The sequence below is a fragment of the Vanrija pseudolonga genome, chromosome 6 (assembly GCF_020906515.1).
Source record: "Vanrija pseudolonga chromosome 6, complete sequence".
NCBI classification, from domain to species: Eukaryota; Fungi; Basidiomycota; class Tremellomycetes; order Trichosporonales; family Trichosporonaceae; genus Vanrija; species Vanrija pseudolonga.
In genome coordinates, this window is record NC_085854.1 from 1,896,107 (window position 1) to 1,918,873 (window position 22,767).

Genomic DNA, 22,767 nt, shown 5'->3' on the forward strand with positions numbered 1-22,767 from the left:
GAGCGACGCCTACCGAGGTCTTGCATCAATCGTACCAGTACGACATGTCGTCATGCATATCGTGCACAATCCCAATGCTCGTCGCCGATGTGTGTCGATCCTCACCAACAAGAGGAACAAGCGCCACCACTGATAAATTTACCTCCGCAAACTCATCTCCAAAAGTTCAAGTTCGTTCGGCTTCCTGCACCCAATCGACACTCTACTCCACCACAACAACAACCCACACCACCCACCGATAGACATGGCAAAGCAGGCCAAGTCCAAGGCGCCGACCAAGGGCGCGGGTAAGCGCTCGGCGCCGTACGCCAAGGCTGCGCCGAGCAAGAAGGCAAAGCCGAGCGTCGAGGTGCGGTACGAGGGCGCGGCACCGGCTGCGACCAAGGCTGCGTCCAAGCCCGCTGCTCCCAAGGCCGCGGCGAAGGCAGTCGAGAAGCCCAAGGCAAAGGGCAAGGAGAAGGCGGTGCCGACCCCCGCCGCTCTCCCCGCCGCCGCCGTGCCAGAGCCCGGCCCCGCGCCCACGGCCCCCGCGTCAACGTTCAAGATCATCGCGGGCTCGTACGAGAAGCTGCTGTACGGCCTCGAGGGGTCGTACGTCGACGGAGACGACAACAAGCCGACCCTCACGCCCATCTTTATCTTTCCCGCCCACCTGTCCTGGGTGAAAGCGGCGGCTGCGTCCCCGGGCGGAAAGTGGCTCGCTACGGGCAGCGAGGACGAGTTTGTCAAGGTCTGGGACTTGCGGCGGCGGAAGGAGGTCGGAAGCCTGAGCCAGCACCAGGGTGAGTTGGCCGAGCTGCTCGCGCGGAGCGCGGGTAGCGAGGCGTAAGGCGTACTGGCATAGGAAGCTGATCATCGTCTGCAGGCTCAATCACCTCGATCACCTTCCCCACCCGCTCGCACCTCGTGACCGCCTCGGCCGACTCGACCATCTCCCTCTTCCGCACGTCCGACTGGGCGCTGCTCAAGTCCCTCAAGGGCCACTCGGGGCGCATCAACTGCGTCGACGTGCACCCCACCGGCCGGGTCGCGCTGTCCGTCGGCAAGGACAACACACTCAAGATGTGGGACCTTATGCGCGGGCGTGGTGCCGCCTCTCTTGCGCTTGGCGCTGAGGCCGAGCTCGTCAAGTTTAGCCCCAAGGGCACACACTTTGCCGTGCTGTACCCGCGCAAGATTGAGATTTACTCTTTGGTGAGTGGGCGGGCGTGAAGGCAGTAGCTGACGCCCCAGACCCTCAAGCTCCTCCACACCCTCGAGACCAAGTCGCGCTTCAACCACCTCGCGTTTGTCGAGCTCCCCTCGGCCGCGGACGAGAGCGACAGCGACGACGACGCGGGCGTCGAGCTGCTCGCCGTCGGGACGGAGAAGGGCCAGGTCGAGGTGTACACTGTCGAGCTGGGCTCGAGCGACGACGAGGACGAGGACGATGAGGACGACGAGGATGACGAGGACGCCGAGCCGGCCGCCAAGGGCCCCTCGGCCGACGTCGACCGGATCGCCACACTGACGGGCCACACGAACCGCATCAAGTCGCTCGCCGCGCTGCCGTTCACCACGCCTGCGGGCCCGACGGTCCTCCTGAGCTCCGTGTCGAGCGACGGCCTGATCAACCTGTACGACATGGGCCAGGTGGCGACGGCCGAGGCGGCCGACGACATCCAGCCCGTGGCCTCGTACGACACCAAGGGCAGCCGCCTCGTGTGTGTGACTATGGCTGATGGGCCGGTGCCGCGCGCGCCCAAGGCTGCTGCGGCGTCCGCTGCGGGGGGCAAGGGCGGCGCGAGGTTCGCTGCTGAGGAGGACGAGGAGGAGGAGAGCGACGAGGAGGATGATGACGAGGACGACGAGGACGCCGAGCTGTATGACTCTGCGGAGGACGACGAGGACGGCGTCGAGGTCGAGTTTGAGGACGAGGAGGAGGAGGAGGAAGAGGAGGAGGAAGAGGAGGAGGGCGAGTACGAGGACTAGAACTAAGGCTGGCAACACTGTACCCATCATTTCACATGCACACTGCATCTCTGCGGCACCTGCCACCCACCCATCTGAGCAAGCACAATACATGACATCAAATCAATCTACCCTATCTACGCCGACTGTCCTCCTTTTGTATGAATACGGATACGCCACGCCACACACTTCACCGCGCCTAGGCCTTGACGCCGAGCTCCTTCTGCTTGTCCTTGATGGCCTCGGCGAGGCGCTGGAGACCAAGGGGCGCCTCCTTCTCAAGATCGACAATCGAGAAGGACACACGGACGTGGGTGCTTGGGCGGCCCGAGGGGAAGAAGGCCTGGCCAGGCACGGCGAGCACACCCTTCGCAAGCGCCTCGTTGCGGATGAGCGAGTACGAGTCGGTGATGCCGGCGGGGCTGAGGTCGATCCAGAGGAACATGCCCGCGATAGGCGAGACCCACGTCGCCAAGCCGTCAAGGTACTTGTGCGCGGCGGCCTCGAACAGGTCGCGGCGGTCCCGGTAGTACTTTGCGACGTTGGTGGCGTGGTTGAGGAAGCCGTCGATGCCCCAGTGCTGGAGGAGGCGGAGCGCGGTCGCCTGGGACAGCGACGACGTGTGCAGGTTGGAGCCGGCGTGCTGGACGTCGATGGCGTGCAGGATGTCCTTGGGGCCCGTGGCGTAGCCGAGACGCAGACCAGCCGACAGCAGCTTGGAGAACGAGTCGAAGCGGATGACGTGGCCGCCGTTGGGGAACACCTCGGGCTCGAGCTCAAAGTACGAGGGGATGAGGTCGACCGTGAGGAAGTAGTACGGGTCGTCCTCCATCATGAGGAGGTCGTACTTCTTCATGACCTGGAGGACGTCGCGCTTGCGCTGCGCCGACGCCGAGCATCCCGAGGGGTTGCAGCCGACGGGGGTCGAGTAGATGACGCGGGGGCGCTTCTTGTCGGCGGGCCAGTTGGCGAGCACTTCCTCGAGCTTGACGGCCGAGAGGCCCTCCTCGTCGACGCCGACCTCGATGGTCTGCGCGTTGAGCTGGCGGAGGGCGGGCAGGACGCCCGAGTAGACGGGGGTCTCGACGAGGATCGGGTCGCCGGGGTTGAGGAGCGCGGCGAAGCCCTAGCGAGTCGTCAGCACCAGTCACCAGCCACCGCCGCCGCCGCCGCGACCCACCTTGCTCATCAGATCCTGCGAGCCAGAGCCCATCGAGATGGTCCAGTTTCCAGGCTTGCGCTTGTGCACATGCTCCTGGAGGTCGCTGAGCCAGTTGCGGATCTTGGTGAGGCCCGCGCTAGGGCCGTACTGGAGCGCGGCGTCGAGGTCCTCGCCGTCGATCGTGATCGCGGGCGGGATGTCGCCGCCGCCGACCGGCGCCTTGAGGTTGAGCGTGATCGAGTCGAAGGGGAAGGTCGTGGGGTTGGGCTTGCCGGCGCTGCGGGGGGTGTGAGCTGGGGTTTGTTGCGCGGGGGCGGCCGCCGAAGGTCAGCTCAGCGGCTAGTGGCTCGAGCTCGGTCCCGGCGTCGGGGGCGGCGCTACGACCGGGCAACTGCGACGAGCGCGCGCCCAACGACGATCGCCACTGCTCTATGCTCGGAGCGACCTCCTGTCAAAGCCAGTACCACTAGCCAGCCAACGGCGGACCGAGGGGGACAAGAATCGCTTACAGCTGCGCGGGCGGTTAGCTGCGTCCTGTCGTGCCTCCACCACCAACTCACGAAAGAAACAACGCCCTCAGTCTCGAACGGAAGGAGGCCACGGACTGGTGGGGATTAGCGGGGGCTCGGGGCTGGCTGGACAGGCGTCGACGGCGTCGACGCCGCACACGACCTCGTATCGCAACGACGACGACGACGCTTATCTCCGCGGCCGCGTCGCCCACCATCACACCACACGACTACTCACTGCCGTCAATCTGCGTCGCCTTGGCGCGGTCCGAGAGGAAGCAGGGCACCTCGGCGCCGTTGCCGTTGGCAGCGAGCTTGGGCGACTCCTTGGGGCTCTGGGGGAAGGGCGACGAGACTGCCGAGTCGGCGAGCGCGACGGGGGGCGACATTGTGTGGGGTGGAGTGATGGGGTTGACGCAAAAAAAAAAGTTGGCCTGTGTGTGTGTGTGGTGTGTGTTGGCTTGATGCGCGCTGATGGGCAGTGGAGATCTATGCACACGATGATCCTCGGGGCGTAGCTTTATCGCTTTGATGGGGGAGTTGCTGCTGTCGTCAATGTTGCTGTTGCTCGTCGCGTTTAAGCAAAGTGGGAATGGTGGCCTAACAATCCGACTCGGCCGGTCAAGCGACATGTTGTGCAGCCACGGCCAAAGCCGTAATACCCACTTTCCGCACCCGCGGAGTAACCGACACGCAGCGGGGACCCCGTCAGACCCGAAGGACGACAAGCCCTGCCTGGCTATCACGCGGGCTCATGGCACCTCGGTTCGTGTCGGCCCTCTGCCGCTCTGCGGCCACACCGTACTCTGCCTCGCTCTGCTAACCGCTGCTCAACTTGGCCCGCCCCACCCACTCCTTCGACCCGTCGCTTCGGGCTTGGCCCGACACGCACGCCGCACTGATACGCTTGCTTGCGCGCTGCATTGGCTACGACGCTAGCGAATGGGCGATTCTATCATAAATGGGCGATGGGCGATTTCAATGGGCGATTTCTGCGATAGATGCACAGGCCGCAATGGCGAGCTATCAACCCATCATTCGTGGTGCCCGGTCGACCGGCGCCGGCTCGGTGCACCCTCACCCAGGAGATGGCGATACCGAGGTGCCGCGTTGGCGAGCTATCACGCCGTTGTTGCTGTCGACGCCGCCGCGGCGCGCTCCAGCCGCCAGTGCACATAGTCCTCGGGCAAGATACCGCCCCAGCGCCCGTCGTGGTCGTCGACCTCGCCGAGACAAAACAGCTCACACCCGCCGCGCGGGGTGAACCGCAGGCGCCAGAGCACTGCGGGCGGTATCTCTCGCCCCGTGTACCTCTCCACCGGGTCCGAAGGAAGCACGTGCCGCACAAGCATGGCGAGCACGGCGTGCAGGAAGTGCAGGCACGGCACGGGGGACCAGGTGTTGCTGCCGTGGGCTTGCGCGACAAGCGCAGGGATGCCGCCTGTGTCGAACGCGTGCCGCGATACGAGGATGCCGGCGTCTGTGCGGAAGCCGACCTCGACTGTCTGGAGGGGGGTGTTAGTTCTTCCGCAGAGTAAGGCCCGACCGAGAGGAGGCGATCGATGTGAGCCGAGCCGAAGAGGGCCTTGCGGGAACAGAAGAATGGTACAACCCGAAGCCCGGGGCACGCACCTCTACGCCAAGGAGAAAGCTCTGCGCCCAGTGCTTGAGCAGCTTCTTGTGGAACACTGCGTCGTGCCGTTCGCTCTCGATGACCTTGTTGGTCTTGAGCTCGATGCACGCGGCTAGGCCGGGGTTGGGCGAGCCGGGTGGTGCTGAGGGGGTTAGTGGATGTCGGGCGTCAGATCTCCCCTCGTCGGCCACACAACCCCCTCACCCCTCCTTCATCACTTCTCCTCGTCACCTCCGCCCCCTTCAAACCACCCCCCACCCCCCTCGCCGTCCCACTCACCCCGAACGCAGTCCACCTCGCCACCAAGACAAACCGGCACGTCCCCAATGGCACTCCGTACGACATTACACCACTGGGCGTCAGCCACCCTGCTCCTCCCCCAACCCACCTGCACATTGGTATTCACGTCGCCGCCCCACCCCTCCGGGCCGTCAAACACCTCCTCGCGAGTGGTGGTAGAGTAGCTCTCGTAAGCGTAGCCCATGTACGATGCGTCCGCCCACGCCGACTGGTCGTGCGCGCTGTGGGCGTGCGTCAGCTCTGCCCACACGCCCAACCCACCGCCGCTGGCGCGCCTCGGGCGGGTCATACAGCTCGAGATACACGCTCCCGTCGAGCGCGAGCGCGTCCATCTCCCACCCCTCGCGGTCTTCATAGGGCGCAGTCATGATCCTGTGCACGGCGTCAGCTTGCCCCTGTCACCGTCCCTACGGCCCAACTCACCGCGTGAGCATCCCGCGCCAGGTCACCACCCCGCCCTTGCGCTCCGCGCCCCCGCCCTCCTCCAGCACCCCGCGCAGCGCGTCAACCAGCCCGTCGAGGTGCTCGTCGACGCTGTCGTCGCGCTCGATGCGCCGCTCGAGCCCGTACTTCAGGTCCGCGCCGACCGGCGCTGGCCGATACCACGCCATACTTGCGTCCCCTGGCTCAATGCTCCTGTCGGGCAGGTGCGAGTAGGTCGTTATCAATGTTGGGAGCCGGTACGGGGGCGGCGCGGGCAGGTTGCGCGGCGGCAGGTCCAGCGCTTCGACTGGGCGCGCCATTTTGGATGTGGTGTGGGTGGTTGTCAGTTAGCCAAGAGATGTTGTTGACGACCTCCACTTTTGAGTGACGACACTGTGTCCACCTGGCGTCCCGAATCCAATGTCACCCACTAGCCAGACCCCCACCCATCGCCCTCTCACACTTTTACAGATGCATTCTAGTCTACGTCGATACACTATTATGCAAATATTCTTGTTCTTGTGGTTATAATGTACACCCCGAGTCCCAAACACACACACGCATGTACCCGGCCTAGCCTCGCCTCGCCTCGCCTAGTCGTCGAACGCAAACGCACCCACACCGCCCATGCCGTCCTCGCGGCCCATCATGCCCTCGCCCTTGATAATCTCCATCTTGCGCGAATGCCAGCCGACATTCGACGTGACGCGCCCCTTGAGGTCCGACAGCTGCGTGAGGTACTTGCGCCGCGGGTGCGAGAATGGCAGGTGGCGCACAAACGACAGCTTTGCAAGACCCTCGCCCACTGTCGCGGGTCCAGGAGCCGGGACATAGCCCCACGTATCAATAGTGTCGGTTGGGATCCACCCAGCAGTCATGTCGACGCACCAGCCACGTCCACCCTTGGACTGCACAACCATCCACTCCGGGCTGGGCGCAATGGCACGGCGGACACCGGACGACAGCTCGATGACGCGCAGACGCGTGGGGCCAGCCGAGAGGTTGGGCTTGTTGAAGTTGCTGCCGCTGAGAAGACCAAGGCCCCCAATGCTGAAGGGCAGCTTGGTAAGCGGGTTGATCATGTCGGACAGCAGCGCCAGCGTGTTCTGCATGGTCGTCGCACCGGGCCTGAGGTCACTCAGTGCCGTACCGGCCAAAGTGAGGACCTCGACACCCGGTGCGAGGTTTTGAAGGAAAGCCGCAATCGGGCGCAGCCTCAGCGTTGGGATGTGGCTCAGGCCCAGCGACACGAGCGATGGCTGAGGGGGGAAGACATTCGGCTCCAGATGAGCAGCAGTGACACCAGCCGAGCTGATGTCGAGGTATCGCAGGCGGCCAGACTTGAAGCACGGCGCCTCCTGGATCAGGCGGAACATGTCCTCCTCCTCAATGGCATTGCCTTGCGTGGGGTTGACAAACAGGTTGAGCTCGATCAGGTTGCGGGCTGCGGGCGACTCGATGAGGAAGTCGACGACGACGCGAGGGTCGAGGCGCGGGCAACGGGCGAGCGATAGCGACTGCAGACGCAGGCCGCGCGGACAGTTGTCAATGAGGTGCTGGAGTAGCGAGTCGGTGACGCGAGTGGCCGAAAGGTCGAGGTGGGTGAGGTTGGGCATGACCGTGATGAGGTTTTGGATGAACGGGCCAGAGAGGGTCGTGCACGTGCGCAGCGAGAGGCGGCGAAGCGCCGAAAAGAGCGGCCTCCTGGTCCTCCTCTCGGCGAGCGGCTTGGACTCCTCGTCCTCGTCGGTCGACGAGTCGATGGTGAGGCGGCGGCGACTACGGCCACGGTGGCGGTCCTCGTCCTCCGACTCCTCCTGGATGCCCATGCTGAGCCAGTTTTCGCCAAACTCGTCGACAGCCTCGGTGAAGTTGCGGCTCACGCATCCGGTAAGGTCCAGTGCCTCGAGGGGTGAGAAGACGCGGCGACGCTTCCACTTCTCCTCGTCCGTCTCGTCCTCGTAGGGCACGTACGTCGGCCTTGGGGGGTCCATCTGTTCCTCAATGTTGAGGTGCTGGGACCCAATGGCCACTGGAGCGACCGAGACCGAGCGCGCACGGATAGTGGCCGGCGACTTGGACGAAGACCTGTTGCGGAAGAGCTTTGGCTTGGGGTAGCCCCTGAAGAAGATCTCTTCGACGACTGCGTACGAGAGCGCCGAGTCGACGTACTCTGTCATGCACAGGGACCGAAGGTTGGGCGTGTTCTTGATGACGCCCTCGAGGCGTCCAGCAGTGACGTAGCGTCCGCGCACGGCCTCGTCCTGGGAGCGGCGGCTTCCAATCGTCCGGAAATTTGTAAAGCTCAAGTGGCGAATGTACGGCCCAGGCGGGGGCAGCAGCTCGGGGTTGACGTTCGGCGTCGGGTCTTCTTCGGCCTGTTCCGCCGGCGGGGACTCGAGGTTGGGCGGCGTGCGCATACCCGCCATGAGCGACTCGCGGTGTCCGACGTCCTCTTCGTGCTCGTCGTCGTCGCGGAACACGCGCGAGTGGGAAAGGCTGCTGTGGCGTGCGAACGGGCGCTGGTCGCCTGGGAGCGAGAGACTGAGGGAACGCTGCAGGACCGACGTGATGCCCTCGGTGCTAAAGTCGAGGCCGCGACGCGGGGAGCGGGAGCGTCCGCGAAGGCGGGGTCCGGCGGGCGAGGTGGTGCGCGAGCCGGGCGGAGTGATTAACATGCTCAGCCGGCGGGGCTGAGGGGCAGGTCCGAAACGGTGCGAAGCAGGTCCGGCCGACATGGGTTCGTTCCGCACAGACTCGATAAAGGCCTCGGCCACCTGAGCATTGATGGTGACGCTTCGTGCCAGTGGTGGCTTGCCCTTGCCAAGACCCAACGGCAGGGGGAGTGGCTGCGACGGCGCGATGCTGTCTGGCTGCTGGCCCGATGAGGCCGGAGGCAGGGGCGCCGACGCTGCTGCCGACGACGACGACGATGCAACCGGAGTGTCTGGGAGCACATCGTCACGGTGGGCAAAGGCTGCGTCGAGCTTTGGAGTCCCGTGGGCGCTGCCGTTTGTACTGCCGTCCGAGCCGCTGCTGCTGCTGTGTGCGTTCTCGTGCCCGACAAACGCCTCGGCAAGCCGCTGCTCGACGTCTTCGCCGTCCATCTCGTCAACCTTGTCCTCGACCTCCTCAGTGAGGGCGTTGACGACCGAGAGCCAGCCGCGGCCCGAGAGCACGTCGACATTCTCCCAGAGCCAGGGGCGAGCGGCCTCGAGCACATGGCTGCAGGTCAGGGTGGACGACGAGATGGTTTTCGCGACGGCCGGCGTCGGCGGGTGGGGGTCGAGCGAGGCCACTACGTGGGCCTCTGGGACCGAGATTGCATGGGTCGGTGGCGCGGGGGGGTAGAATGCCGGCGCGCAGAGGGACGCGACGAGGCTCAAGACCTCGATGGGGAGTTGGTCGAAGCGGGGAGTGGGAGATCCGGCCGAGGTGGTAGGGATGGTGGTGCCGTTGTCGTTGTTGTTGTTGTCTATGATGCTGGCTGCTGCCTGGGCTTGGTGAGCGAGAGCAGCCGCCGTGTCCATGAGATGTATAATGTGGTCTTTTTTCTGTGGTGGGTGAGAGTGAGGAGGAGGAGGAGGAGCAAAGAGATGTTGTGCCTTTGTGGTGGTGGTCGCTGCCGTCGTCGTCGTCGAGGGGGGCAAGCAGGCAGGCAGAGGGGAGAATTTGGTGGGTGCGGGGGCGGCAAAGAATCGTGGGGCCTAAACAAACCTGACAATGTACCACGTGAACACTCAACGGCACTCGGCACTCTCCGAACGCGCGCACGGCGCAACAATGCATCGACATGCTCCGGCCAGGCATAATAATAGCTTGCAAGACGGGCTAGATGCATACGCAGTCTAGCTCACAGACACGGCGGAGGCCAGCCTCGACAGACAGCCTCGCCTCGCCCCTCCGCCACCCACCCCCCATCGACCGACATCCCGGTCGGCATCCCTCCGTCGTTGGCAGAAATGGGAAATGTCAGCAGAAAGTAACAAGCCGACAGGCGGTGGCAGAGCATGGGCAACAAAGTGCAGATTTCCAACTAGGGCTGGTTCCTGCCACTCTACACGGCTCCGCCAAGACTCGGACCCACAACCCACCAACCACCCCTTCGCTAAGCATCGTGGTGATCAGGACGCGGCTCTGCTACACACACGTTCCTGTGGCTGCATGCGGTGGGGTCTGGCCATCACTTGGCTACTACTAATACTGCTTCTTGTATAAACCAAATCTACCCACCCATCAGTTCGGGATACTCGCCGCCGCCACTCGGCCTTCTGAAACACACACAGCTTGTTGCCCATCACAACGGCCCCCGTCAATACAAATCATCTTTAGTGTGCAGCTCGCCCCATGACATCACGGGGGACAACACTGACGACACACACACTAAAGTGCATCATCACACTATAGAGATACCTGCTACATCGATCCAAATCACTGGACATACACGCAAACGCCCTTTACCAGTACACTTGGTGCGTGGGGCACTCGTAGCCGTTGGGGTTGTGCTCCACTGCGAAGTGGTCAGCGGGTGGACGGGAATGGCAGGGACACCCAAAGCCACTTACAGTACTGCTGGTGGTACTCCTCGGCAGTCCACCACTTGCCGGCAGGCGTGATCTCGGTGACGATGGGCTTGCCCTTGAGGCTGGGTGTGTTAGCTGCGATACCACACCATGCAAAGCTACGCACTACTTCTCCTGCACCTCGGCGGTGACGGCCTTGGCAGCGGCCTCCTGCTCGGGCGTGTGGTAGAAGATGCCGGAGCGGTACTCTGACGCGAGCGGGTGTCAGTGCGAGTACACAGGCATCACACCCATACTCACGGGTGCCGTGGTCAGGTCCCTGCGCGTTGACCGTTGTGGGGTCGTGGGTGCGGTAGAAGAACTCGACGAGCTCGGCGTAGCCAACCGCGCCCTTCTGGTACTCGAGGCGCACGCCCTCGGCATGGCCGGTCGCGCCGGTACACACCTGCTTGTAGGCTGGGGCGGTCAGTGGGTTCACTTCACTTTGCGCAATGCCGGCCAAAACCCACAAGGGTCGCTCGCGTCCGCCTTGCCGCCCGTGTAGCCGACCTCGGCCTTCCATCCGGGCAGGTGCGAGTAGTACTTGTTGAACAGGTGCTCAGTTCCCCACTGCGTGGGTTAGCACCGAGCTGAGCATGCTACCCACAAAGCATCCCGAAGCAAAGGTGGCCACCTCGACTGCGGGCGTCAGCTTCGCCCCATCGCCGCCCATCGCCTTCGGCCGATGTCCGACGCCAGACGCCGGCGTCCAACTCACCGCCGTCGCCGAGCTTTGCCTCTTCGTGGCTCTTGATCGCCGTGGGGACGGTAGGAGCGAGTGGTGCGAGAGTCTTGCGAGGCATTGCTTTTCTAACTGATGCTGAGAAGAATGAACGAACAATGTTCATTGGGGAAGATTGTTGTTCAGCAATGCAGGGTGGGGGAGGCCATTCCATATGGGTCGCCGCTGGGTGGAGGTGGACTGCGACTCGCACGCAATCGCTCGCTGCAACAGTCACTGGTGGGCACCGCACACAGTCACTTACCGCGCCGTAGCGCGCTAAAGTCGCCAGCGATTGTCGCATGGCTTCCACGTGAAAATATACTCCCGCTTTCGGGTGTAATCGACGGCGGGGCACGGGCGGGCGGATTGACTTTCAAGTCGAGTCGTCGGCGGCTAATCGGCTCGGCCTGGATGGGCTACTCGACTTTTCCAGGAATTCCAGTGAGATCGACCCCAGATAAGTCGTCGCACTCGAGACTTTGCATCTCACCCCACACCCCCACCCACAATGCCATCACTCCCCACACCAGTATTCCTCCCAGCAGTGGACCCGACAGCGGCAGCGCTCGTCCCCTCGCTCGCGCTCATCGGCCCGCTCCTCGTCCCGGCCAGCCTCGTCGGCGCCGTCGTCCCGACGCTGCCCAAGACAGCGACGTACATTGTCGACATTTCGGCGCCCAACGACGTCGACCCCGTCCTCCTGCTCAACAATGGCGCGATCGCCCTCGTCGTCTCGCAGGCCCAGCTGGAGAACCTCTCGGCCGAGGGCATCCCCTCTGACCGCCTGATTGTCAAGCTCGGCGAGAGCGAGCTCGCGTCCGCGCCCCGGCTCGCCAAGGCCGCCGCCGGCCTGTACGTCACCGAGGCCACCAAGCCCGTCTCGGCCAAGTCGCTCGGCGTCAAGGCCCAGGTGTTTGTCGAGCTCAAGTCGACGTCGGCGTCGACCCTCGTCGAGGACATCAAGGCCTCGCTGCCAACGACGATTGTCGTCCCCACGTCGCTCCTGACCAACGGCGCGTCGACAGCCACCCACGTTTCCATCGCCGATGCGTTCCTCGCCCCCGTCATCTCGGACCGCCCTGACGGCCTCTTCCCCACCATTGTCTCCTCGTCAACCCACTCGTCGCGCCCCCTCGGCATGGTCTACTCGTCCCGCGAGAGCGTATCCGAGGCCATTAAGACGCAGAAGGGCGTCTACCAGTCGCGCAAGCACGGTCTCTGGCGCAAGGGCGAGACGTCGGGCTCGGTCCAGGACCTCGTGGCTATCGAGCTCGACTGCGACACGGACAGCTTGGTCTTCCAGGTCGTCCAGCACGGCACCGGCTTCTGCCACCTCGGCACTCCTACCTGCTTCGGCTCGTTCTCCGGCCTCGCCCGTCTCGAGGACACGCTCAAGTCGCGCCTTGAGAGCGCTCCCGAGGGATCGTACACCAAGCGCTTGTTCACCGACGAGAAGCTCCTCCGCGCCAAGATCCTCGAGGAGGCCGAGGAGCTGTGCGACGCCCAGACCAAGGAGGAGGTCGCTTTCGAGGCCGCAGACCTGTTCTACTTTGCCCTCGCCCGCGCCGTTAGCAAGGGCGTGAGCTTGAAGGACATTGAGCTCGCGCTTGACGCCAAGGCGCTCAAGGTGACCCGCCGCAAGGGCGATGCCAAGCCCAAGTACGAGGCCAAGGTTGCCGAGTCGTCGACCCCGGCTCCTGCTGCTGCCGCTGCCCCCGCCCCCGTTGCCCCTGCCGCCTCGGAGACCATCCGCATGAAGACGACCAAGCTCTCGACCCTCAACAAGGCCGAGCAGAAGAAGCTCCTTCTCCGCCCTGTGCTCAACTCGCTGGCCATGATCGACAAGGTCAAGCCTATCGTCGAGCGTGTCCGCACCGAGGGTGACGCTGGCCTCAAGGCCATGACCAAGCAGTTTGACAAGGCCGAGCTGTCGTCCAACATTCAGCTTCCTCCCTTCGCTACCCCCTCGCTGGAGGAGCTTCCCCCCGTCGTCCGCGAGGCCATCGACCAGGCGTACCTCAACGTCAAGACGTTCCACGCCGCCCAGGTCGACAAGGCGCCGCTCAAGGTCGAGACCATGCCCGGTGTCGTCTGCTCGCGTTTCGCCCGCCCCATCCAGCGTGTCGGTATCTATGTCCCCGGTGGCACTGCCATTCTCCCCTCGACCGCCATCATGCTGGGTGTGCCTGCCCAGGTCGCTGGCTGCAAGGAGATTGTCCTGGCCACGCCTCCCCGCGCCGACGGCTCCATCTCGCCCGAGGTCCTGTATGTTGCCCAGCTCACTGGCGTCACTGCCATCCTCAAGGCTGGTGGTGCCCAGGCTGTCGCCGCCATGGCGTACGGAACGGGAGAGGTGCCCAAGGTCGACAAGATCTTTGGCCCCGGCAACCAGTGGGTCACTGCCGCCAAGATGTACCTGCAGAACGACACAGACGCGCTCATCGCCATCGACATGCCCGCTGGACCCTCCGAGGTGCTCGTCATGGCCGACTCGACTGCCAACCCAGTGTTTGTCGCGTCCGACCTGCTGTCGCAGGCCGAGCACGGTGTCGACTCGCAGGTTGTGCTCGTCGCCATCAACCTGACAGAGAAGCACCTTGCCGAGATTGAGGCCGAGGTGGACAAGCAGGCCCGCGCGCTGCCCCGCGTGGAGATTGCGCGCCAGGCGATTGCCAAGTCGCTCATCGTGCTCGTCGACACGCAGGCGGAGGGTATCGCCTTCTCGAACGAGTACGCTCCCGAGCACCTGATTCTCCACCTCGAGAACGCGCCTGCGGCCGTCGCGTCGATCGACAACGCGGGCTCAGTGTTTGTTGGCGCCTTCACGCCCGAGTCGTGCGGCGACTATGCGTCGGGCACCAACCACACGCTGCCGACCAACGGGTACGCGCGCCAGTTCTCGGGCGTCAACACGGCCTCGTTCCAAAAGTCGATCACGAGCCAGGAGATTACCCGCGAGGGATTGTCAGTGCTCGGCCCGGTGGTCGTCACGCTCGCCGAGCGCGAGGGCCTGGACGCGCACGCCAACGCCGTGCGCGTGCGCCTTCAGGCGCTCCAGGCGTAAGTAAGTAGCATATATATTGTAGACATGCATGGCATAGCACGGAGTTAGCTCGTCGCGCTAGCGACGAGCGGGCGTGGGAGGGACTTGGCGAGTTGGGGGAGTGGTACAAACTCGCGCGGTGCGCATGGTGCGACTGGATAGGTGAGACGGGGTCGCAAAGTGGACTGGGCTGCGACGGATCGAGTCGTGCAACAGCGACGAGATCGCGTCGTAGTGCTGCGTCCACCGCGCCAAGAACGGTCGGTCGCTGTGCTCGGGTGCTTCGGCAGGAGGAGCGCAGGCACTTGGGGTAAGTAGTCGCGACAGGCGCGACAATGCCACGTCAGGAGGCAACGTTAAGGAAGTAACCCACCCCGGAGTCGAATCCCGTCGACATCGGAACAGGCGGGGCTGGCGGGGTTTGCCAGCCTGGCCTGGACAACGCAACAACAAACTCTAAGCGATCGGCAGCGCGGCAGCGATAGCATGTGACTCGTGTCGCGGATCTGTCGAGTGGAGTGCGAGAGAGCAACTCCCGATACCGTGCTACCGCCGCCAAGGGCCACGGCGACCACCCACTGCTATTTACGAAAAGGCTGATCTGATCCGCCGGTGCCTTGTGGCACCAGAGGTAGGCACTGGGAGCGATAGTGGTTGCCGGCCTGCTTGGACCGGGTTGCCGTGCTGGCCGGATTGGGAGTGTTGTTGTCGTGCAGTCGTGAGCGGGTCGGGTCATGTGCTGCCGGCGAACATGGTTTAGGCGATATGGGAGTGGAGTGCAATGGGCAAGAGATAAAGGACGGGTGTTGGTCTGGTCGCAAGCTGCACCCCACCCACCAGCACACAATGACAAGCGAAGACCACCACGCCGACAGCAAGGCCGACCCCGCCGCGCTCGCCGCCCACGACGCGTACGCCGCCGAGGGCACTCTCAAGCGCAACATCGGCGCGGTGGGCATCGTCGGGCTCGGCCTCTCGATCGTCAACGGCTGGGTGGCGATGAGCTCCACCATCGTCATCGGGCTGGGACAGGGCGGGGCGCCGCTGATTCTCTACGGGCTGATCGGCACGAGCGCGATCAACGCGTTTGTGATTGCGACGATTGCGGAGCTGGCGGCCGCGTACCCCACCGCCGGGGGGCAGTACGTGTGGTCGGCCATCTTGGCCGGATCCGCCCCGCGCTCCGATGGCACGCCGCGCCGCCACCCCTTGGCCTTTATCGTCGGCTGGGCGACAGTGTACGAGTGGATCGTGATCGTTGCCGCCGTGTCCATTATCGCCAGTCAAGCCGTCTTCGGCCTCGTGACCACCTTCAACCCGAGCTTTACCGTGGCACGATGGCACGTCTTCCTCATCTTCGAGCTCGTCAACACCAACTCGCTGCTCGCGAATGTGTTTTTCCTCACCCGCATGCCCGGCATCGGGACCTTCTTCCTCGTGCTCAGCAACGTCGTGTTTATTGTGATTCTCATCACGTGTCCCGCGACGGCGGCGACGCACCAGCCCTCCAGCTTCGTGTGGACACAGTGGCAGAATGAGATTGGGTGGGATAACAAGTTTGTCGTGGCGGCTACTGGGCTCGTCAACCCTGGTGAGTGGCGAGGCGAGGCGAAGCCGAGCTCGTCGTCGTCCCTTTGGACATTGCTTTGCACTCGCGGGCACTCGCTGACGCTCGTGCCCGCTCGCAGCCTTCATCTGGTCCGGCATCGACGGCGCAGTACACATCGCCGAAGACTGCCTCAACCCCGCGCGGACCGTCCCGCTGGCGCTCTTCAGCTCCATCGGGCTGGGCTTCGTGACCGGCCTCGCCATGTCCATCGCACTGCTGTATTCAATCCAAGACGTCGCGGCGGCCGCGAGCGCCGAGCTGCCCTTCCTCACCATCATCGTCCAAGCTACGCGCTCCAAGGCCGCCGGCGCAGTCCTCATGGCGGCGTTTTTGCTCATCATCAGCATCATGACCAACTCGATCCAGATGGCGAGCAGCCGGCTTATCTGGAGCTTTTCGCGGGACAACGCGCTGCCGTTTTCCAAGCGCCTATCGCACGTCTCGCCGACCCTCCGCGTGCCCGTGCTCCCCATCGTGTTGAGTTGGTTCGGGGTCACGGTCCTCGGCCTGCTCTACATCGCCAGCGACACAGTGTACAACTCGATCATATCGTGCTGCATCATGCTGCAGAACTTTGCGATCAGCGTCGTCGCGGTGCAGCTCATGCTCAACGGCCGCAGGATGAACCCCAACCGCTGGCTCAAGCTCGGCGCGTTCGGCTGGGTGGCCAATGTCGTCACGGTTGTGTGGACGGTGTTCTCGACCGTCATGTGGCTGTTCCCTATCACGCCGCATCCCACAGCGGCGGACATGAGTGAGTCGCGAGCCGAGAGCCGCGCAGCGGCTCGAGCAGTGTGAACTGTTTCCCAGCTCAACCGTTTTACCCGGCTCGGCGGTTCGAGCAGCTAGCCAGCTCCAACACTCCACACTGTGCCCAGCTAACCACCGCCCCCACCCCCAGACTACTCCATCGCAGTCCTCGCCACAATGGCCCTCATCGCCGCCCTCGACTGGATCTTCTACGCGCGCAAGCACTTCCGCGGCCCGTCCGACGCGACGCTGCAGGCGATCGAGAGCGAGAATCATATGGTGGAGACGGATGACGTTGAGGGGGAGAAGGGGCGCGAGGCGGCGGCGGAGCGTGTTGCCTCGGTGCCGTCTATTGAGCACTAGGTCCGGTCTTCCACTATTGCTGGTGTCGATTTGTACTGCTCGGCTTAATGCGTTATCTTGCGATGTGAAGTGTCGTTGCGAGAAGGCTGCCTTATCTGCCACACAATCGCCACTCACGGCGCCCACCACGGCGTGCAGATGCCCTCCGCTCTTCCGACATCCGACTTCCAGCGGGTGTGTGTTCCCTCCCTCATTTCCTCATGACAGCGAGCAAGCCCATGCCCCACAGAGCCAATGTACGCTCCACCGGTCCGATTCCAGCATACCCCGCGCAGCCAAAAGCCCCGAGCAGTGGCTGGCAGCTCCACCGGCCAGCAACCGCAGCGCAGCACTCACTCCATCTCCATGCTGCGTGATCCCCACCGGCCGGCCCACACATGCACCCTTACGGCGGTTACCAGACCCAGAGTCCTCCGCCGAACCCAACCCACGCACAACGGCAGCGTCGTCATGGTTTCGGGCCTGCCACACGGCCAAGGCGTTTCAGTGTGCAGCGTACCACACGCCCGGGTCGCCTCGGTGCAGTGACGACTTGGGGACGACGGCCTGGGGACACTGGCAACGTAATGGCGGGTCGGCGCCCTGGGCAGCAGGCAGGCAGCTGATGCGCGTAATTCAGCGGCGATCTGGGCCGGGTGGTGGGCAATGTCCGTGTCGTCGTGAGGAACCTTTGAGGCGAAACGCAGGGCCAGGGGGTGGTGAGTGTGGCGGTGGTGCTGTCTCAGGTGCTGCGACACTGCCAGCGAGCGCTGCTGCAACACGATCAGGGCACCTCCTCGCAGACACATTCAACCTTGGTTACAGCTAATTCTGGCCCCTTGCGACCGAGGCGCGCGAAAAACTGGGTCGGGGGTTCATAAGCTCTGGCTCGGGGGGTGGTCGGCTCGGCATGTACACATGAGGTCGATACTTTTGCTCGCTGGGGCGGTGGTGGCGGCTGCGGCGCGGGGGCCACCACCGACAGCGACGGCGACGGCGACGATAACTACACCACCGACGACAGCGACGTCTGCGCCTACGCCAACCCCCACACGCACACGACGACCAGTGCCCCGCGCGAAGAAGTCGAGCGAGAGCGGGGCGCAGGAGAGCTCGTCGTCGTCGAGTTCGAGCTCCACGACAACGGCGACAAGTGAGCAGATCACCGAGTCCAGCTCGTCCTCGTCGTCGAGCAAGTCTACGCGTGCCCGGTCGTCTTCCTCACAGAGCGACTCAACGTCGTCGGAGACAAGTACGCCCTCCTCCTCCACCGACGCCGCAACCAACTCGACCTCGACCCCAGCGCCAGATAACGGCCCCGCAGCGGTCACCTCCACGACGCTCATCACCGTCGGGCCGAGCCCTACCGGCGTGTCTGACGGCGCGCAGATCTACTTCCCCACCTCGAACGACTGGTGTGAGTGGGGCCAGGGGGTGGGGTGGCATTGCCGTCTCAGCTGCCACCCTCTGTCCGCGTTGCCATGTCCCACTAACACACCCAGGGGTCCTCAACGCCGGCGTCGTGATCCAGTGGGCGCCGGCCCTCACCGTGCCCGTCGACATCATCCTCACCAACCCGGATGAGCGGATCATGCCGTATGCGTATTACATGTCGAGTGCGGGTGGGTTGTTGTCTTCCTTCTCTGCCATCATCACCAGCGGCAAGCTGACACCCCCAGTACCCCCCGGCTTCACGTCCATGCAGCTGTCGGTTGCGAACCCCGCCATCCCAGGGCCGGGGTACATGCTTACTCTGCGCGACTCGCGCAACCAGAGCCGTGGGTGTGGCCTCGGAGGGATGGTAAAGCTGACCCACCCCGCCAGGCGACTACGCCATCTCCGAGCCGTTCGAGATCCGCCGCTCGGGCGCCAAACCCGTCGTGCCGGCCGGGTTCGCGACCATCACCGCTGTCGACCCGGAGTATAACCCCCAGCCGTTCGGGAGCGGGGCGGGGCGGGCCGCGGGGCCGGGGTTGCTGGCGGCGGCTGGGGCTGGGGCGATCGCTGCTGCTGTTGCCTGGACACTGTAGCGCCAACCCTCGCCACGGACCCGCAACGACACACACACACACACCCATCACGGACACTACTGAACATTGACGACGACGACGACGACACATTAGGACGATCTGGACACTGCCACGCCGATTAGAAATAGAAACTCACTCATTTGTACCTCTGCTAATGTATTTGTGGCGACTGGCTGCACTGCACAGCGGGCAACGACCTACGACGCCGACTTTGTTCCCCGCCAAGAGCCGCCGGCGTCAGGATCGCCAGCCATCCTGCCGAATCAAACCTTAGGGCAAAGGCGGGCGGGCTGGGGGGTGAGCCTGAACCGGTAAGCTAGCCCTTGGGCGTGCGTGCGTCGACACGGCTGCGAGCTGGTGCTATGAGTTGCTCATGCACCATGCATCCCCTCGCACTAGTGCAGATCCAGCAGAGCAATGAATAGGTGCTGCAGTGCGGGGCAGCGTGACGGCGCCAGTCCCGGGTGAGCCGGGCCACCAGTTAAAGGAGGCACGTCGTCCCGCTGAAACACAAACACCCTGGCTGGCAGAGCAGGTCGCGCCGCGCGACGTGATTGCCAAAGCCGTCCCTGGCTCTCTTGCCCTCCCCCCCCCTTGCCTTCCTCCCCTCGCCTCGTCCCACCACACGCCCACACCCACCCACCCCCCAGCCATTTCCCACTACACACACCCCCTTCACCACAACCCCCCCTTGCAACGCTCATTACATCCTACATCTCACCCCACACACACTCTCTACTTTCCATCTCAAACTACTTACAATGCTCGTCTCGGCCTTCCTCGCTCTCGCCCTCCCGGCCTTTGTCGCCGCTCAGCAGTCCCCCGGAAAGGGCGGCCTCAAGATCACCTACCCCAACTCGGACAACTGGTGTAGGTTGACATCTGCTGCTGCGGAATGGAGACCACGCTGACCCATTCCACTAGGGATCAACGGCAACACCAACACGCTTGCCTGGGGCGGCGACACCCCCTCGCCCGACACCACCGGCACCTTTGTCGCCTGGCTCTCCAACCCCGACGTCAACCTCCTCTCGGGTGTCCAGGCCCTGAGCGCTCAGAGTAGGTATCGACACCCAGCGGCACTTGCGCTGACCCCCAGCTCCTACCTACCAGACGTCGCTGGCTATTGCTGCGTGAGTAGTGGCGCATGCCGAGTGCTGCGTGTCCATCGCTCACACACTACAGCCTTAACCAGAAGCCCGGCACTGGCTACGTTCTCCAGTTCTCCAACCCCCTCAACCAGACTGGTGAGTGGTGGCGTCGGCGCTGATCTCCCGCTACCTGCATTTCTTCTGACACTCTCCAGACGTCTGGGCCACCTCGCAGCCCTTCGAGATCAAGGCCGCCAACTCGCCCTACCCCCCTGGTGCCGCCTCGGCCGGTGCCCCCCAGGTCACGGCTACCGCTTCGGGCTCGGCTGTTGCCGGTGCCAGCGGTGCGGCCGGAAACGCCTCGCACTCGGGAGCCTCGGCTGCCCCCTCGGCCTCGACCAAGCCCTCGTCGGCTGGCATCCTCGCCGTCGCCCCCGTCGCCGTCGCCGCTGTTGCCGGTGCCGCTGCCTACATTGTGGCCTAAGCGACGACGACGACGACTTGCTCGCCCAGTGTTTACCTGGTGGCGTAAGGCGTCAGCCACTGCGCGCCAAGGCTAGCCCCGGTGGTGGAATCGACAGTGGACATTGGCTTGTGGATGGTGACGACGATTATACCTATTTTGTGGTGCAATGACCTATGCATCTTAGTAACGGCGTGCGAGTGGGCGCGTGTGCGTGGGTGTGGGCGTGGGGGATACGGCCGTAGTGGAACAGGTGCACATTGGCCGGATGCAAAGAAATGGTGGCAAAGTGACCCATGGCGGGTGGAATGACGAGCTTGTGTTGTATTGATGCCGCCGTCCAGCCAGCGTGTGACTCCTGGATGCTGCACGGCGTTGAAGTTGCCGTCGCCGCCCAACACCCACTCAACCCCCCCACTCACTCGACAGCACTTCATTCTTGTACATTTACACACTTTAACAGCGACACACCTCGACACCGTCGCCGCCCCCAACCTCACCCTCCTCCTGCCAGCCCACACCCCCCACCCCCACCCACACCCCCGGACTCTCGATGGAGTCCAAGGCTGGCGCCGCGCCCCCCTCCCCGGCCATGACCTCCCTCGTGAGCCCCACCCACCCCGGTGAATGCCTACTGACCAGCCCACAGCATGACATTGTCCTCGACTATGTTATCAACAGCGCCTACTCCAACACGGCCAAGGTGCTCGCCCAGAGCAGCAACAACAGGACACGGACGGCGCAGGCGTCGCCCTCTGCGTCGCCCACGCCGCCCTTGACGGGAGCGGATGACGCCGCTGCCGCCGCCGCCGCCTCGTCCTCGTCTTCCGCCATGGACGTGGACGCGGGCGCTGTCTCGCTACTAGGCGGTGTTGGGGCTGAGCGCGACAACATGATTCTCGACGACGCGGCCCTGGCGTCTATTGATCGGCGGAGAGGTGCGTCGCCATGCCAGCGAGCGGCCGAGCTAACGGGCCTAGAAATCCTCGACTTTATCCTTTCTGGGGCTGTCGTGCGCGCAGTCGCCGCGCTCAACGCCCACTTCCCCGCAGTGCTCAACCCCACGACGGCGGCCGTGCTGAACGCGCTCCGCAATGGCGCCGAGCCGAGCAGCCACTCGAACGGCGCGAGCAGTAACGGTGCAGAGTCGAACGGCGCCGGCAATGGCACGACCAACGGCGCGAGCAACCTGTCACCTTATCTCCCCCAGCCGTCGTCGTCCCGCTCGCGCACAGCACCGTCGACGCCAGGCGCAACCGCCCCTCCCCCGTCCGCGACCAACCACACGGTACCCCTCTTCACTCGCTCGTCGGACCCAGGCCACGTAAAGCTCAACCTCAGCATCCAGCGTTACATCGAGGAGATGCGCAGCGTGCCCACGCAGAGCGCGACGTCGTCCCCCTCGTCATCTATCGACTCGTTGACAGGCAGCACGGCGCTCAGCGGCGACCCGTTCCGCGACCTCATGACCATGCACCAGGAGCTGCACACGGAAGCGATGAAGCTGCGCCCCGAGCACCGTGCGGCTTATCTCCAGGAGATCAAGGATGTCACTGCGCTGCTGGGCTACAACAACCCTGAGACGAGTATCCTCCGCGGCTTCCTCGAGCAGGAGAGAAGGATTGCGCTGGCACAGCAGGTCAACGCTGCGATTCTGAGTAAGTCGGACGAGGTGGGACGCACAAAGGCCTTTGTGACAGGTGGAGCGCGTGACTTGGCGCTGTGACGCTTCTCGGCCGTTCTCGGCCCAGATTGTCGTTCTGATTGCTGGTTCACATGCGCTTTCCTTCTGCCCGCACTCAGAGCAGCCCCCACTAACACCCCCAGGGTCGGAAGGAAGACCAGTCCAGTCCCACCTCGAGCAGATTGCGCGCACCGCCTCGGCCATCTACTCCACGCTGCACGACGCCGGCATCGACCCACAGCCCTCGTGGACCGCCGATAGCAAGTCGGGGCTCGAAGAGCGCATCGCCGACCAGCTCCGCTCGTTCCAGAAGGGCGGGTTCAATCTGCACGAGTATGTTTGGGGCTAGGCGAGAGGGGTTGCTGCAGCTGCATTGGCGTGCCACGACACGACACGCCACCCATCCACTCTTATCAGTCGAAGCGCATTGTCGGCGCAGCGGAGCGCCTGTTGTAGATTGTCTGAAGCATCTGTGATTGAACGGGGTGGCGA

General features: G+C 64.1%; 10 protein-coding genes across 10 annotated transcripts; 6 read left to right on the forward strand and 4 right to left on the reverse strand.

Annotated features, from left to right (window-relative positions):
• Positions 1–179: 179 nt before the first annotated feature.
• MAK11 lies at positions 180–1,971 on the forward strand (the record flags this gene model as incomplete). Its single annotated transcript, XM_062775059.1, has 3 exons — positions 180–782; positions 866–1,194; positions 1,234–1,971. The coding sequence occupies exons 1-3, from the start codon at positions 245–247 to the stop codon at positions 1,969–1,971; spliced, it is 1,605 nt and encodes a 534-aa protein (XP_062631043.1). The 5' UTR covers positions 180–244.
• A 79-nt stretch (positions 1,972–2,050) lies between these two features.
• Positions 2,051–4,292, reverse strand: tdiD (Aminotransferase tdiD). Its single transcript, XM_062775060.1, has 5 exons — positions 3,860–4,292; positions 3,673–3,716; positions 3,622–3,623; positions 3,131–3,389; positions 2,051–3,076 (listed from the first exon to the last, which is right to left on the reverse strand). The coding sequence occupies exons 1-5, from the start codon at positions 4,251–4,253 to the stop codon at positions 2,150–2,152; spliced, it is 1,626 nt and encodes a 541-aa protein (XP_062631044.1). The 5' UTR covers positions 4,254–4,292; the 3' UTR covers positions 2,051–2,149.
• A 450-nt stretch (positions 4,293–4,742) lies between these two features.
• On the reverse strand, positions 4,743–6,297 carry RAI1 (Decapping nuclease RAI1; the record flags this gene model as incomplete). The annotated part of the gene is made up of 6 exons (XM_062775061.1): positions 4,743–5,126; positions 5,254–5,396; positions 5,534–5,606; positions 5,643–5,775; positions 5,816–5,926; positions 5,978–6,297. The coding sequence occupies 6 exons, from the start codon at positions 6,295–6,297 to the stop codon at positions 4,743–4,745; spliced, it is 1,164 nt and encodes a 387-aa protein (XP_062631045.1).
• Positions 6,298–6,570: 273 nt separating this feature from the next.
• On the reverse strand, positions 6,571–9,507 carry LOC62_06G008525 (uncharacterized protein; the record flags this gene model as incomplete). Its single annotated transcript, XM_062775062.1, has 1 exon — positions 6,571–9,507. The coding sequence occupies one exon, from the start codon at positions 9,505–9,507 to the stop codon at positions 6,571–6,573; it is 2,937 nt and encodes a 978-aa protein (XP_062631046.1).
• Positions 9,508–10,366: 859 nt separating this feature from the next.
• Positions 10,367–11,402, reverse strand: mxr1 (putative peptide methionine sulfoxide reductase). Its single transcript, XM_062775063.1, has 7 exons — positions 11,258–11,402; positions 11,147–11,178; positions 11,010–11,109; positions 10,801–10,956; positions 10,667–10,748; positions 10,543–10,622; positions 10,367–10,487 (listed from the first exon to the last, which is right to left on the reverse strand). Exons 1-7 carry the CDS (start codon positions 11,385–11,387, stop codon positions 10,435–10,437), a joined length of 633 nt encoding a protein of 210 aa, XP_062631047.1. The 5' UTR covers positions 11,388–11,402; the 3' UTR covers positions 10,367–10,434.
• A 369-nt stretch (positions 11,403–11,771) lies between these two features.
• On the forward strand, positions 11,772–14,327 carry HIS4 (Histidine biosynthesis trifunctional protein; the record flags this gene model as incomplete). The annotated part of the gene is made up of 1 exon (XM_062775064.1): positions 11,772–14,327. The coding sequence occupies one exon, from the start codon at positions 11,772–11,774 to the stop codon at positions 14,325–14,327; it is 2,556 nt and encodes an 851-aa protein (XP_062631048.1).
• Positions 14,328–15,152: 825 nt separating this feature from the next.
• HNM1_12 (Choline transport protein) lies at positions 15,153–17,028 on the forward strand (the record flags this gene model as incomplete). Its single annotated transcript, XM_062775065.1, has 3 exons — positions 15,153–15,897; positions 15,995–16,669; positions 16,817–17,028. 3 exons carry the CDS (start codon positions 15,153–15,155, stop codon positions 17,026–17,028), a joined length of 1,632 nt encoding a protein of 543 aa, XP_062631049.1.
• An 897-nt stretch (positions 17,029–17,925) lies between these two features.
• LOC62_06G008529 (uncharacterized protein) lies at positions 17,926–19,037 on the forward strand (the record flags this gene model as incomplete). The annotated part of the gene is made up of 6 exons (XM_062775066.1): positions 17,926–17,930; positions 17,993–18,160; positions 18,183–18,424; positions 18,510–18,629; positions 18,687–18,785; positions 18,832–19,037. The coding sequence occupies 6 exons, from the start codon at positions 17,926–17,928 to the stop codon at positions 19,035–19,037; spliced, it is 840 nt and encodes a 279-aa protein (XP_062631050.1).
• Positions 19,038–19,697: 660 nt separating this feature from the next.
• LOC62_06G008530 (uncharacterized protein) lies at positions 19,698–20,788 on the forward strand. The gene is made up of 5 exons (XM_062775067.1): positions 19,698–19,907; positions 19,962–20,096; positions 20,137–20,170; positions 20,223–20,284; positions 20,344–20,788. Exons 1-5 carry the CDS (start codon positions 19,799–19,801, stop codon positions 20,610–20,612), a joined length of 609 nt encoding a protein of 202 aa, XP_062631051.1. The 5' UTR covers positions 19,698–19,798; the 3' UTR covers positions 20,613–20,788.
• Positions 20,789–21,027: 239 nt separating this feature from the next.
• LOC62_06G008531 (uncharacterized protein) lies at positions 21,028–22,760 on the forward strand. Its single transcript, XM_062775068.1, has 4 exons — positions 21,028–21,195; positions 21,241–21,529; positions 21,572–22,249; positions 22,419–22,760. Exons 1-4 carry the CDS (start codon positions 21,145–21,147, stop codon positions 22,622–22,624), a joined length of 1,224 nt encoding a protein of 407 aa, XP_062631052.1. The 5' UTR covers positions 21,028–21,144; the 3' UTR covers positions 22,625–22,760.
• The last annotated feature ends 7 nt before the right edge of the window (positions 22,761–22,767 follow it).

Bases quoted from the DNA above. Each gene is read 5' to 3' on its own strand.
- tdiD (XM_062775060.1), bottom strand. From the start codon at position 4,253: ATGTCGCTTGACCGGCCGAGTCGGATTGTTAGGCCACCATTCCCACTT. The intron at 3,717-3,859 runs GTGAGTAGTCGT...AATCCCCACCAG, and splicing joins GGCGACGCAGATTGACGGCA to TCCGTGGCCTCCTTCCGTTC. The intron at 3,077-3,130 runs GTGGGTCGCGGC...ACGACTCGCTAG, and splicing joins CGCAGGATCTGATGAGCAAG to GGCTTCGCCGCGCTCCTCAA.
- mxr1 (XM_062775063.1), bottom strand. From the start codon at position 11,387: ATGAACATTGTTCGTTCATTCTTCTCAGCATCAGTTAGAAAAGCAATG. The intron at 11,179-11,257 runs GTGAGTTGGACG...TGACGCCCGCAG, and splicing joins GGCAAAGCTCGGCGACGGCG to TCGAGGTGGCCACCTTTGCT. The intron at 10,957-11,009 runs GTGGGTTTTGGC...TGACCGCCCCAG, and splicing joins GGCGGACGCGAGCGACCCTT to CCTACAAGCAGGTGTGTACC.
- LOC62_06G008530 (XM_062775067.1), top strand. From the start codon at position 19,799: ATGCTCGTCTCGGCCTTCCTCGCTCTCGCCCTCCCGGCCTTTGTCGCC. The intron at 20,097-20,136 runs GTAGGTATCGAC...GCTGACCCCCAG, and splicing joins CCAGGCCCTGAGCGCTCAGA to CTCCTACCTACCAGACGTCG. The intron at 20,171-20,222 runs GTGAGTAGTGGC...CACACACTACAG, and splicing joins ACGTCGCTGGCTATTGCTGC to CCTTAACCAGAAGCCCGGCA.
- LOC62_06G008531 (XM_062775068.1), top strand. From the start codon at position 21,145: ATGGAGTCCAAGGCTGGCGCCGCGCCCCCCTCCCCGGCCATGACCTCC. The intron at 21,196-21,240 runs GTGAGCCCCACC...ACCAGCCCACAG, and splicing joins CCCCGGCCATGACCTCCCTC to CATGACATTGTCCTCGACTA. The intron at 21,530-21,571 runs GTGCGTCGCCAT...TAACGGGCCTAG, and splicing joins GTCTATTGATCGGCGGAGAG to AAATCCTCGACTTTATCCTT.